The 13,222-nt window shown below is 40.0% G+C and overlaps 1 protein-coding gene across 11 annotated transcripts in view; it reads left to right on the top strand.

Annotated features, from left to right (window-relative positions):
* LOC309710077 (neuronal cell adhesion molecule-like) overlaps window positions 1–13,222 on the top strand; it is an 80,507-nt gene that overhangs the window by 47,788 nt on the left and 19,497 nt on the right. For 10 of the 11 annotated variants that reach the window (XM_082539263.1, XM_082539261.1, XM_082539264.1 and 7 more), the window contains 13 exons: window positions 4,899–5,054; window positions 6,444–6,549; window positions 7,108–7,301; window positions 7,663–7,785; window positions 8,206–8,376; window positions 8,900–8,956; window positions 9,978–10,089; window positions 10,209–10,393; window positions 10,578–10,712; window positions 10,994–11,137; window positions 11,235–11,346; window positions 11,427–11,593; window positions 12,891–13,038. In XM_082539263.1, the coding sequence (XP_082395389.1) occupies window positions 4,973–5,054; window positions 6,444–6,549; window positions 7,108–7,301; window positions 7,663–7,785; window positions 8,206–8,376; window positions 8,900–8,956; window positions 9,978–10,089; window positions 10,209–10,393; window positions 10,578–10,712; window positions 10,994–11,137; window positions 11,235–11,346; window positions 11,427–11,593; window positions 12,891–13,038 (1,736 nt within the window). In that variant the 5' untranslated portion in view covers window positions 4,899–4,972. The remainder of the gene's footprint in view (window positions 1–4,898; window positions 5,055–6,443; window positions 6,550–7,107; window positions 7,302–7,662; window positions 7,786–8,205; window positions 8,377–8,899; window positions 8,957–9,977; window positions 10,090–10,208; window positions 10,394–10,577; window positions 10,713–10,993; window positions 11,138–11,234; window positions 11,347–11,426; window positions 11,594–12,890; window positions 13,039–13,222) is intronic. The other variant, XM_082539267.1, reaches the window with a different exon arrangement.

Genomic DNA, 13,222 nt, shown 5'->3' with positions numbered 1-13,222 from the left:
AAGCCACTGAACATTCAACCTCATGTATCATTGCTGTAAATTGTATCACCGCTTACCCCTGTTTAGCACATTAGCTGTGAATCCACAGCTTAAAAAGACAAATGATTAAACTGTATTATTATATTATATTATATTATATTATATTATATTATATTATATTATAATCTACAGTGATGTTTTTAGCTAAACTGTAATAACCTTACTATTTGTTTAACTTCTTTGACCTCAACTTTGAGATCCATGGAAGATACACACACACACACACACACACACACACACACACACACACACACACACACACACACACATACACACACACACACACACATACTCCTGATATCTAATAGCACAGAGAAATACATGCAGCCCAAGGCATGAATAGCAGGCACCGAGAGCACCCGGCAATCTCAGAAAAATAAACGCTTCCAACCGAATCAGTTTCCTCATCACCTCCTTCCTGAGCGTGGAGTCATTCTCATCATAATACCCCTCCACCCCCATCCATTCAGGCATCTGTGGGGGATCCCTGCTGCTCCATTAAGGCCATACCGAGGCTCACAAACCCCTGATTGCATGAGCCATCAATAGCACTGATTATGGAAGTTAATTAGGGTGCTTGGTGCAGGAGAAAGGCTTGTTTTTCATCATAGATGTTAAAAGTGTAGAGTTCTGATGCAATAGCTGTGATTCTGTCAGGGTTGCAGTGTTGCATCACTAATGTTTGGCACATACAATGACAAGATCTGTGCAAGTGATGAGCATATGAGGCATATAGCGTTATCCGTTGCTGTGAGGGGAATTCAACTGGGATTTTTTCTATACTGACTGCAATTCATTTACACTGCAGTCTACTTCCATTGTCAGTCCTCGTGCCCCTGTCACCTCTATCTGTGTGCTCAGACACGTCCTGACCCTCACATTCTGTTGACAGCCTCTGTGAATGTGCTTTATCCTGGGTGTGTATGTGCTGTTGCGTGTGCTATGTCCCTGACATGTGCACAAAACCAATTAGTTTTGGGATGGTGAAGTAGCTGGGTATGGGAAAATGACAATGGAGTAATTGAAGAGGCTGGATGAATGAGAGGCAGACAGCTCAATGCAGCTTTTACAGAGCAGAGTGTTGACAAAATGAAAAGCAAGACGTGAGCGAAGGTGGTCTTATGTAGTCGGAGACAGTAATTAACATTGCAGCCTTTCACTTTGCTGACATTAATTTTTACTGAACTTAGCTTGTTCGGTATTTAAACGCTAGCTTTGCTCATTCATTTTTTTTCTACAATCAGATAACAAAGCTGGCCATTTGTAAACCACATGTTTGTTTGTGTTGGCTTTTCTTTGTAACCATTTCAGGCACGATTTTCAACAACTTTAACCTCATATTAAGCTGAAAATGTCTGGCTGAGTAAAACAGTTCCAAAAAAACTTGCTTTTCCATATTTGATGTTCACTTGTCATTGAATGTAAATGTTTCAAGAGATGCAAGAAATGTACAGAAAACCCATAAAACAATAACGTCAAAGTATTTTGTAAAAATTCAAAATATTAATATTACTTCATCACAAGTAGTTTAAGATGCCACAAGCAACAAATGTACCAAATGTCTGCAGGATTATTATTCGAGTTACCACGTCCTCTTAGCTCACTGATACATATCTTTCAGTGTTTTTGTTTTACACCCTACAGCCTTGTTTTTGGTTTACTGTGGCAGCTGTCACGGTGTTCAGATGATGGACTCTGTCTGCAAGGAGAGAGCTGAGACTGAAATATGTTTTCAGTGCCGCCTGCTTGTCTGCAGGCCTGTTTGCATCAAAAAAACGACCTTTCTGAATTCTGTGAAACTTGATTGATAAGGTGAAGCACAGGCAAGGGAACAATGGAAAATATGGCATTGACCTCGGATGAGCTCTCCCACTTGTCTCTTGTTTTTTAGATGCAGCTGGCAGCAGTTGTGAATAAGCACTGTACTTGTCAAATCTACAAGTTTAAAGACATGGTTCACTCCCAAATCTAACTTGGTGTTATTTTTCAATCGAAATCGTTTTCATGTAAGTTGCCAAATTTTTGAGATATCGGCTGTAGAAATGTCGGCTTTCTTTTGAATAGAATGGAATAAATTGGCACTTTCCCAGTAGTACTCAAAGTGCCACTTTGAAAAACTCACCAGAAATATATTTTCTTGTTGGCCAATATATTTGGTTCTGAAATCACCAAATATTGGTATCGGCTGTAAAAACGATGTCATCACGAGGTAGTGCCACGAACAGTTATCACGTTTCAAAGTGAGACACCAGCTTAGTTTTCTTTCTCAGCTTTATCTATATGAAAAAGAGTGAAAATCATTTCTGGAAGTGCCCTTACCAATCTGTTGTGTTTTTGTCTAAGAGACAATTTCCTGTTCGATATTATCAGCCATCTGACGGCTTTTGGCACAGCACTCCAAACGGGACTGGGGTTTTATCTGAGCTCCAGCAAGAGAGATATGTTGACTTTGGGCTTCCATCTTCTGTCAGCACAGGATGCATAGGATGGTCCGGCAATAGAGAAATATATTTTGCGATTAAGGTTCACCTTGAATAATTGTATATTGAAATAAAAAATTGGTTTTGAACTCTAGTTTCTTTTTCTTTTTTTTTCAAGATTCAGGCCCAGCTTGGATTACGCTCAAAATATACTGAACGACATGAGTCGACTGAGTTTCCACCGTCACTCAACTGTTAGACGGATATGAGGTTTGGCCTCATATCACTGAAACTTACAGGGGTGACTGTAGCAAACAGACATATACTGTACACACATACACACATACAAGTAAACACAGGCCCACACGTGTACGGTGTGAACAAAGGAAACACACTGGCTGGCTGGAGCTGAGCTGCTACACCTCATTAAATTGGGAAATGAATCTAGGATGAATCCCTGGCTCCATTCCAGATAAGAATCTCAAAGCTTATTGGGGATTCACCATAAAATGTATAATTAACACATTTATTCTGTTGCTGTCACACGCTGGCCATTTTTACTTCACCCTTTTTTTCACTCTCAGTTCGGGCTGTAATTTATGATTTAGAAAAAAAACCCCAAAAGTAGTGACGGTGACATTAATGCCTTAATGCCTAATACCAAGCAAAATGAATTGGTGCTAGAAAATCACTGCGCTGCAACACCTTACTCATAATCGTGAATGGATTTTGCATAAACAATATGTGATTGTAAATTTCCAGCAGAAGCTGAAAATATACTGAAGGAAAGGAAATGTACAGTTTCAGCACCGATGCCTGCAGCCTGCAAATTATCTTGATGAAATGACCCTCTGGATCTTTTCATGTCAAATCCCAAGCCAGAGCTGCCTGAGGTGTCCACAGCAGTGTGATTGGCTGCCCTGGGTGAATAATACAGGCCTTCCCAGGAGAGGTATAGTTGAAGCTGGGGGCAGTAGACATTAGCCTTGGTCTCTTCCCATGCTACTAGACACCGGCTCTGAGGATGGTTCTGAATCATGACTTTAGGGCAGCACTAACAAATACCTCAGTTCCCCTAGGAAGACCAGGTCTTACCGCATGGCTGTCTAGCCTCTGGTACCAGACATCGCTTTTACAACCTCATCTGCAGCCCTGACCTGCCCCACGCCCTAAGCAGGCATGCAGTACGCATGTGTAACTCCAGCTTTAGAGTGCGCCACGTGATTTTTTTCATTCTGAATTTGTTAGTGTGCTTATGCGATAATGTAGCAAATTAATCTGCCTGAGCTCTAAATTAAGCTGTGACATTTTTAATATGGTGCCAGTGGATGAAGAAGCGAGATAAAAACAGGTCAGACTACAGTTATTAAAACGACTCCTCCTAAGTTCATTTTCTTCATTCTTTTGACTCGGCAGCACTGAATTATGCAGATTAATATGAATTCAAATGAGCAGTCAATTTAACCTTGTGCTTTTTTAGATTTCTCTGAAGTTTGAGCCACATTCTGATCTTTTATAACTTCAATATTATATTCTATGATCTTTTGCCTGGATTAAGGTGTAATGTGGTAGCTGCGAGCTGTGTGGCAACAAGTGAACATTTTTGTTCTGTGGTTTTGTGACGTGACTACATTTTGCTTTGCTTTTTACTCAGTTCATTTAACGCTTGTGTTGTGATCAATGACTGTAGAGCAATGACTGCAGTCATTGGTTGTGATGGAGACACAATTTGATAAAACTACTTAACAAAAAAAAATCCCCACTTAACAATGAATCAGTACCCCAGTTTGCCCAAGCAAGGAAAACATACGTCACCTCAGCTTAACCTGAAATCTTGTTGAACCAACTGTCCTCGACAAACAGAGATGTCACACATATTTATTTCTGTCTCGTCACGTATGACATTCCCACTACAGCAGTCTAATGAAAGAATGATGGTTCGCTCTCTGAAATCTGACCTCATTTCAGATCACTTTGCTGCTGGCTCAGCCGGTCAGTCAATCACATTGATAAAGCTCCGAGTGAAATGGAAAGTAAAGTGAGTGTCCCCTTGTCTTGTCCCTTGGCATATCATCTGCCAGCTGATGTGATCAATACGGCAGAGAAACCTAATGGCATCATGGCCGCGCCTGTGATTAGCCCTGCAAAATGAACCCATGTGGGCCCCGTCGGTCCCTATCGGAATGCACTAGATCAAAAAGATAGCTTCCAGCAAATTGCAGTGGATGGTAACTAACATCAATCTGTGGCTAGAGCTATGATGTGTCTCTCACTCATTCTCTCTTTCTTTGACTCAAAACCACCTAATAGAACAAAACTCATTATATGACTGATGACAGCAGTAACTGGATGTGCTATTCAGCCCTGCGCTCTCTGTCCTTGCTTATGTCTCTAAAAGCTTCTTTCCTTCGTTTGTTCTTCTCTTGTCTCCACCTGCAGTTGTGAAAGTGCACGTGTCCTCAGAGGCGGTGCGTCACTGAATTTGGGGGCAGACCTTTGAGTCTCACGTGATCATGGAGTGGAGGAGGATGGATGTAGGAGTGCTTCTGCTGTTCCTGGTGCACCTTGCCACTGCGCTGGAGGTCCCACTAGACCGTAAGACAACAAATCACACACAGCTGTAAACAAAGTCGTCGCACAGTGTCAGGGTTACTTTGCATTTAGTTACAAGATAAGTCACCCGGCCTATTACTTGATCAAACATTTTGATATTCAAGCACATAAAAGCCAAATTTATTTTGATTTTGGATTGACAAATTTACCGATAATGACTTCCAGGTCCAGTACAGTTTGGCTGATAAAAGTTTTACCCTTGCATAACACTGTATAGCTTTTTCTTCTTTGTGTTATAAATATTGTTAACAATTCATTAATTTTGCCTTAAATTTCAGAAAAGTACGAAAACAAGCTATTTTTAATTTCTGAATCTAAAAATTCTGCTTTAAAATTTTTATGGCAAACAAAAATATGAAACACATCCATTTGAAAGTAGAAAATATTTGTTGTTCATGTGAAAATTGGCTATTAAATAATTTTTTTGGAGAGTCAAATAAGTATTTTAGCTCTAGCCTAGTCTAGCCTTTCTTGTATGCATCTGTGTAGTTTCATCAATGTACTTTATGTTTTTTCCAGTTACTGTGACTGCATTTTATCCATGTAAATGTAGTGCTGTTTGTATATTAACAATTTTTAGATACTAATTGTGACTTACATGGACTGACATTTAACGTTTCAGCCTGAAGCTTCTGTTGCTTTTTTGGTTGACTACTGGAGGCCTCCATTCCTCAATATAGAGCTAGCCACGTGCGAACCTTGTTACAAGGCAGAGATATTGAGGGGGATATTTTTCATAACTAATATCTGGTTATTTTTACTGTCACTATTCTTTTTTCTTTCTTCTTTGCTGAAGTTCTGGAAGGATGTAAGTCTCAAAGAATCTGAGTTTTTGCTTGCAGCTTGTTTTTGGATATTAAAGATTACATTTAATCTAGCTGCTCGTTATGAATTGTTGAATTGCATTTAGTCGGATTTGTTTTACAGGATAGTGAGTGTGATTTCGAGTGGCCTTGGCATGTTGCATGCATTGATTTCTGTGTTTCTTTGTTTGCTGTTTTTGTTCTGTGTGTTTCTGCAATGGTAGAGTATTTTCCATAAAGCAATACTGCAAACAGCATGAGTCCTTATATCATTTGTTTTGTCATAGTCCATTACTTATCTCCGCAGCACTGACAGGAATACATTAGGCATCGGCTCATTGCAATAAAAGGAAATGTACCTGAGCTTTCTGCCTACCTTTCTACATTCTGAGAGCTTTTTTCAGTTTGTCAGCAAACAGCTGTGTGGTTTTATTCAGCATGCTAAGTCTGCATGTTATTGGTAATCACTGCTGGTGTGGTCAATGCAGCAGCAGGAAAGAAAAAAAAGAGACCTACTTATGCAGTAAAGGTCCTGATTAAATATCGCCCGTTTTCTGGTCGTCTTTAGTGCCGCAGCCGCCAACCATCACTTACCAGTCCCCTAAAGATTACATCGTCGACCCACGAGAGAACATTATAATCCACTGTGAGGCGAAGGGAAAACCGCATCCCAGGTAGGAATCAGTGAATTTCTTTTAAATGGAAAAAATATATATAAATTCCCCAGGAGTGGATTCAGGTACCACCTGTCACAATGTTTAAAATGTTTTCAGCAGGTTTTCTAAACAATGCCAGAAAAGTTCTGCTTGACTCCTACACTTGACACCTGTTTTTGAATGCTTTGAATGAATCTAACATATAGTTAGCTTTCATCAAGATAACATACATGCACATAAATTTGTGGTTTTATGCTCGCAAGAACTCATAGATAAAATGCACCTCTCAGCCCTTTACTTTACCCCAGATTATTCTTCCCCCAGCCCAAAGCAAGTTTATTATGTAACCATCCAGAATATTTTTGTAGATTTAAACTTGGCAAATATAGGAAAAACTTTTGAAAAAGTTCTTTAAAGAACACAATTGGAAACATTTACAGTAAAAATTCAGGTGCAATGAGATAGCCAAATAGGTAAAACAGATTTTATTAATGTGTTCTTTTTTATATGAATTACCAGATTTGATCACTTGAAAATTACCTGCATTCTTATGATAATGGTCTTATTTTTCCTTAGTTTCTCCTGGACAAGAAATGGGACCCACTTTGACGTCGAGAATGATCCCAACGTGGACATGAAGCCGCAATCTGGGACTCTGGTGGTGGATATCAGCAGAGAGAGGGTTGAACACTACGAGGGGGTGTACCAGTGCACAGCACGAAACAAACACGGAACCGCTGTTTCCCACAATATAGTGGTTAGACAGTCCAGTGAGTGCAGCTTGCTGTATCACTTCTTTAAAATCACTTCTCTCTCTTCTTTCATTGTCTCATGTGCATCTTATGAAAAAAATCACCTCCTTTCTTCTCTTTTTCTAACGATTAAGTTGCAATTTCCATCTTAAGAGCTCTCCTGGAAGGTAAAAGTTGTTTGTAGAAAGGTGCATGTTTTATTTTGTTGGACACAACGGTAGATATAGGTGATTGAACCTTTGTAATCCCCCCACTTCCATATTTTTATTCTTGATCATTCCCCTCATCTTGCCACATCGTCATGCAAGCTCCAGTCTGTTAGCGACCCATATTTTTTGCCAAATTATGATTTGATCGTGCTATTCTCCAATCGATATAGGATCCCCCCTGTGGTCAAAGGAAAAAATCAAGCCAATCGTGGTGCAGGAGGGCGTGTCTTTGGTGTTGCCGTGTCGCCCCCCTGCTGGCCTACCCCCTCCCATCATATTCTGGATGGACAACAGTGAGCAACTTGATCTCTTATGTTTCTTTGTGGTAACATGATGTTTCTGCTGCATAAGATTAAGAATTACGGTGATTTTCTTTTTCAATTTCCTGTTCCATCTTACAACCAATCATACTGTATTTCATTTTGCAAGCTAGGCTGTTGGAAATGTGGAAATCGTAATATATTTTTTCTGCTGTCACATTTATTGGTTTCTTTTCATTCCTTAAAATTTATCACATGAAAAATACTGAATGGCAACAAACTCATCTTCAGCCTGATGAACTGCATATCAGAATGTGAATATTTGTGATTAGATGCATAAATACCTGATTATATAGGAAATGTAGACCCATAAGCGTAATGCAGCTGCATCTATAACCTGTACTCTCCCAAACACTTTCCTGTATAATGTTAATGTGACGCTGTACATTTCAGACTTTCAGAAGCTCCCTCAGAGCAAGAGGGTGTCTCAGTCGTTGAACGGTGACCTGTACTTCTCCAATGTTCGCCGAGAGGACACCCGGAACGACTACATTTGCTACGCCCGCTTCCCCCACACACAAACCATCCAGCAGAAACAGCCCATCACTGTCAGGGTCCTTAACCGTAAGTCTGACACAGCGTGCGATGCAGAGACACGAGCACTGAAATCTACTCAAGTCTTTGTTATAACCTTTAAGAAAGTGGCAGCGTTTGTAATGTGTGTGCGGATGATTTTACGGTAGTTTGTGCAGGCATGACGGCGTAGGAGGAAAACAGCATTTCCTATCTATGATGCCGTCCTTGGAGACGCCAGCGGTCGCTGCCGCACTGAAAAGGCATATTGTCAGAGCTCTCGTGGTTATCTGCCAAACAGACGTTCAGTATTACTTCTGTAATATGTTCTGTATACACATTCTCCACCAACAACAAAGGCTTCTCTCATCTCAGCTACAAGACGGCAGGCTGTCTCCACTAAAGTAGATTCTTATGGCGATCATTCTTCATCGTAGATTTTTTCCTGTCATGTGAATTTTTGTTCTTCAGTCATGTTAAGTTGTCCAAGCTTTTGTGTTTTTCTTTGCCTTGATGAGTTCAACTTGTGAAATGGCGTGTGTCTTTTTTTGGTCTTTTTTCTGTTGTGTTGCAGTGGATGAAATCAATGACACAATGGCAGCTTTTTACAATGACACTGATTTATTTAGTGGTGAGTTATGGCACCCCCTAGTGTTTAACCCCCAACTTAGAGCTCCACACTAGCTCTTACCCACTAACACTAACCCTTCAACCCATCAACCCTGAGATTTTCTGCAACGTTACTGATTATTTTTAAGGGGTAGGATCTGGCACCCTCTAGTGATTAATCCCAACATGGAGCTGGGAATTCTGTCTTACCCACTAACTTCTACCCCTCGAACCTAGAAATCCAAGTAAAGTCTGTCAACCTGTAACTCTTCCTCGATCTACCCAATTAGCTCTCCCTTTCTTAACATGTAGTTCTTCTCACGAATTTTCAAAATTAGAGCTGCATGCTCTTTTCCCTAAACTGGACGGACTCCTTGGGATACTTGGGGAAAAAACATCACATATTAATTCAAACACATATAAAATTTATTCTGGATTGTCAGTTAACGAATTAACTCCATGTAGTAAAAATATGCATGTTAAAATTCTACTTTTCTTTCTCCAATCTTAATACCTAAGGATTTCCAAACTTGTAATTTACTCTCTTACATATAATTTTTTTCACATTTCATTTCTCCTTAACATTTTTTGTCCTTGTCTAGTGGCTACACATGTTGGCTAAATTGAAACATGCAAAAACCTTGATTCTCATCAAATTAAAACACTCACTCTGGATTTCATATTCCTAGTTATGGAGATTACTTTGTCACCAGGTAAATTGCCAGATTAATGGCAAAAAGCAGTTCTCTGTGTGCTGCTTATTAAGTTAATTTATTCATTTATTTTATACCAAACACAGTACAATGCATTAAAAAGAAGTTAAAGTCTAAATTATGAGAATTAGTCTGTGATAAAGTGACGTCATGTACGTATATAGCAGACCATTACACGTTTCAGTTTTCCAATTTGTGTGGTGATGGGAGGGTAGTAATACTAAAGGAGCTGATTTGCTCTCAATCTTGCAGACGAGGTGCTCATTTCTTTGCCTTTACAATCGCGTTCATCACTCATATGATTCTGCGTGCGTGTGTGTGTAAATATAGAGGCACCCGTGGATGACAGAAGACCAACCTTCCTCATCCCATCTGGCTCATCCAGTTCCAAGATGGTGTTGAGAGGTGATAAACTGGAGATGGAGTGCATTGCTGAAGGATTGTAAGACAAAGAATCTGCTGTTAATTCATGAACTCAGTGCATTCATAAGTCATGTATTTAACGAGCGTCCACCTGCCATCATCAGTTTGTCTGTCTGCGCTCTCTCTTTGTGAATCTAGGCCCACCCCTCACATCTCTTGGACCAAAATAAGTGGTGATCTGCCTTCCAAACGCACCTCCTTCCTGAACTACAACAAGACCCTTCACATCGAGGACGTGTCAGCATCAGATGAAGGAGATTACCGCTGCACAGCGAAGAACCAGTTTGGCTCGGTGCACCACACCATCCACGTCATGGTCAAAGGTGTGCTTGAGGAAATGCTCAGCTCCCATCAGACTCTGAGCTGCTTGGGAACTCAGTCACTGCTTCTCTCTACCGCTTTATTTTCTCCCTCTTCCTTATAATTGATTTATTCACAGAAGCTAACAGGGCAGTGGGTTTAGTGATTAATTGTCCAGCCTGTTTCTGTACCCTGTGCTGCTTGCAGCTGCTCCATATTGGATCGATGTCCCTCCCAGGAACCTTGTCCTAGCTCCAGGGGAGAGCGGCAGGCTGTCCTGCTTGGCCAGCGGCACACCCAAACCCACCATCACCTGGGCTATGAATGGCATCTCCATAGAGAGTAAGTGCAGCCTCTTTTTTTTTTTTTTTTTTTCAAACTCTCTCAGCTTTCATAATAGATGATCTCCTTTTTCATGAGAAGCAGGCATTATTAAAATCGAAATTGTAGATGCCTTCCCTCGGGTGGGTATTGATTCATATTTCCGTGAGTTATTATACAAATTCCGAGTTATGATACCACCTTTTTCAAACATCATTATAAGGGTGATTATGAGTTTCAAAAAGCTCTTTCCATTATCCAGATATATACAGTATCTTATAATCCCTTTTGTACATTAACAGATTCACCCAAGGATCTGAGCAGAAAGGTGGAGGATGACATCATCATCTTCACCGATGTACAGCCTGGATCCAGCGCTGTGTACCAGTGTAACATCTCTAATGAGTACGGTTACGTCCTGTCCAACGCCTTTGTCAATGTCCTCTGTGAGTTCACTACACTCTATCCCTTTGCATTTGAATGCCATTTCCATTTATATTGATTCCTGGAAGGCAATAACATGGCAATAATGCTTCATTGCAGCCGAGCCACCCAGAGTGCTAACACCACCCAATAAAGTCTACCAGATCATCAAGAACCACCAGGCCTTGTTAGACTGCTCCTCCTTTGGATCGCCTATGCCAAAAATTACATGGTAAGTGAACGAAAATCTAACAGAGGAAAATTGTGTCGTGTTTCTTTTACTAACTGAAAACAACTGACTTTGTGCTTTAGGTTTAAAGACAGTCGGTCCAGCATCCTGCAGGAAGACCCTTACATTCTTCATGACAACGGGACGTTAGAGATTCGCGTAGCTCAAGCACAACACAATGGCAAATACACATGTGTTGCTACAAACAGTCTTGGGATTTATGAGAATCATGTCTACCTGGAGGTCAAAGGTAAGAGTGCTCCTCTCTGAAATTTTCATTCATTTGGCTAATAAATTTAACAAGTTTTTAATAACAGGCCTAAAAATTATACTAAATAAAACTCTTGATATGCATTTGTATAGCATGTACTCACTGGACACATTAGACACTTTACACTTTATTATACACCTTTCTAGTGCTGGGTTACACCCTCTTTTTGCCTTTATAATTACCTTAATTCTTTTTGGTATAAATTCAACATAGTTAAATAGTTAACTTGTAACTATTTACAAGTTACTGTAAATAGTTTGAATGATACTCAGTTGGTCTTAAGGGGCCCGAAGTATGCCAAGAAGTAAAGTAATTAAGTAATAAAATAGACAATATAAACAATACAAAGGGTTAAATATTTTTTAAAAAGTTTCGATCAACAGAAGGCTTGTTGAAACAGAAAAGTTTTTAACTGCTTTTTAAGGGATTCCACGTCCCCCACAACATTACTTCACCACCAACAGCCTGAATTGCTGATAAAAAGCATTAGACCTGGCAACTTTTTTTTTTAAACGTCTATTATCCAATTTTAGAGAACCTGTGCAATTTGTAGCCTCAGTTTCCTGGTCTGTTTCACAGTTTGATTGTCAATTCAGCAATACTCCTCTGCATACCTTGGTTGTAACAAGTGGTTATCAAGAAGGAATTTTTATTTCTTTTTTTTCTTTGCGCCAATTTCTGTGAATCTGAGGTGGCTGTATGCTAAAGTCTCAGTAGGTTAAAACACTCAGTGTAGCCCATCCAGAAGCAACAACCATATGTTCAAAGTCACTTTAATCACCTTTCTTCTCCAATTCTGATGCTCAGTTCATCATACATACACGTCGAAATGCAAAGCGTTGCTGTAATGCGATTGGCTAATAGATATTTGCGTCAACAAGCAGTCGAACAGGTGTACTTAAAAAAGTGGCCAGTGAGTGTATTGACCAACCCTTTATATTTACCTGTAAAATGGGCCCGCCGATGGGCTCATGGTCAATAAAGGGTTAAGTGTATAAAATTATTTATTTATTTATTTTTAACTGCTTGTATATTTAACTGTTTTTCTGTTTCTTTAATGTAAATCTGTTCTATTTTGAGCCACGGACAGTCATCATGTACCAGTCAGCACACCTTAATTAATCACTGAGGTGACTTGCACAAAATGAATCCATGGCAAGCTTCAGGTTCAACAAGCTGACATTTTGAATCTGTCAGCTACTAAATAAGAACCCAGCTTGGAGCAAACACGTGGCAGTTTCACAGCTCCTGCACCACTTTATTCTTCCCCCAACAGAGCCAACCCGAATCCTGAAGCAGCCAGAATACAAAGAAGTCCAGAGGGGCCGATCTGTGGTGTTTGAGTGCACGGTAAAACACGACCCTTCGCTCATTCCCACGATGACCTGGCTCAAAGATGACGGAGAGCTGCCTGACGATGAGAGGTCAGAGCTTTTTATATCCGGAGATGTCTTCTTTCTTGAAGCCTGCTGTTAAAAACAAAAAATCAGGTCTTTGTCTGGTATTTGTGTACTGTTATGGATATATGCAGGATCCTTTGTGTACTGAATGTTGTAAAAGAAGAAAAAACACATTCATTCAGTTCATAGTGACCTGCTGAATGTTTTT

The sequence above is a fragment of the Aulonocara stuartgranti genome, assembly GCF_965226115.1.
Source record: "Aulonocara stuartgranti genome assembly, chromosome: 7".
NCBI classification, from domain to species: domain Eukaryota; kingdom Metazoa; phylum Chordata; class Actinopteri; order Cichliformes; family Cichlidae; genus Aulonocara; species Aulonocara stuartgranti.
Note: the sequence above shows the minus strand (reverse complement) of the source record. Positions and strands in the feature narration are given on the sequence as shown.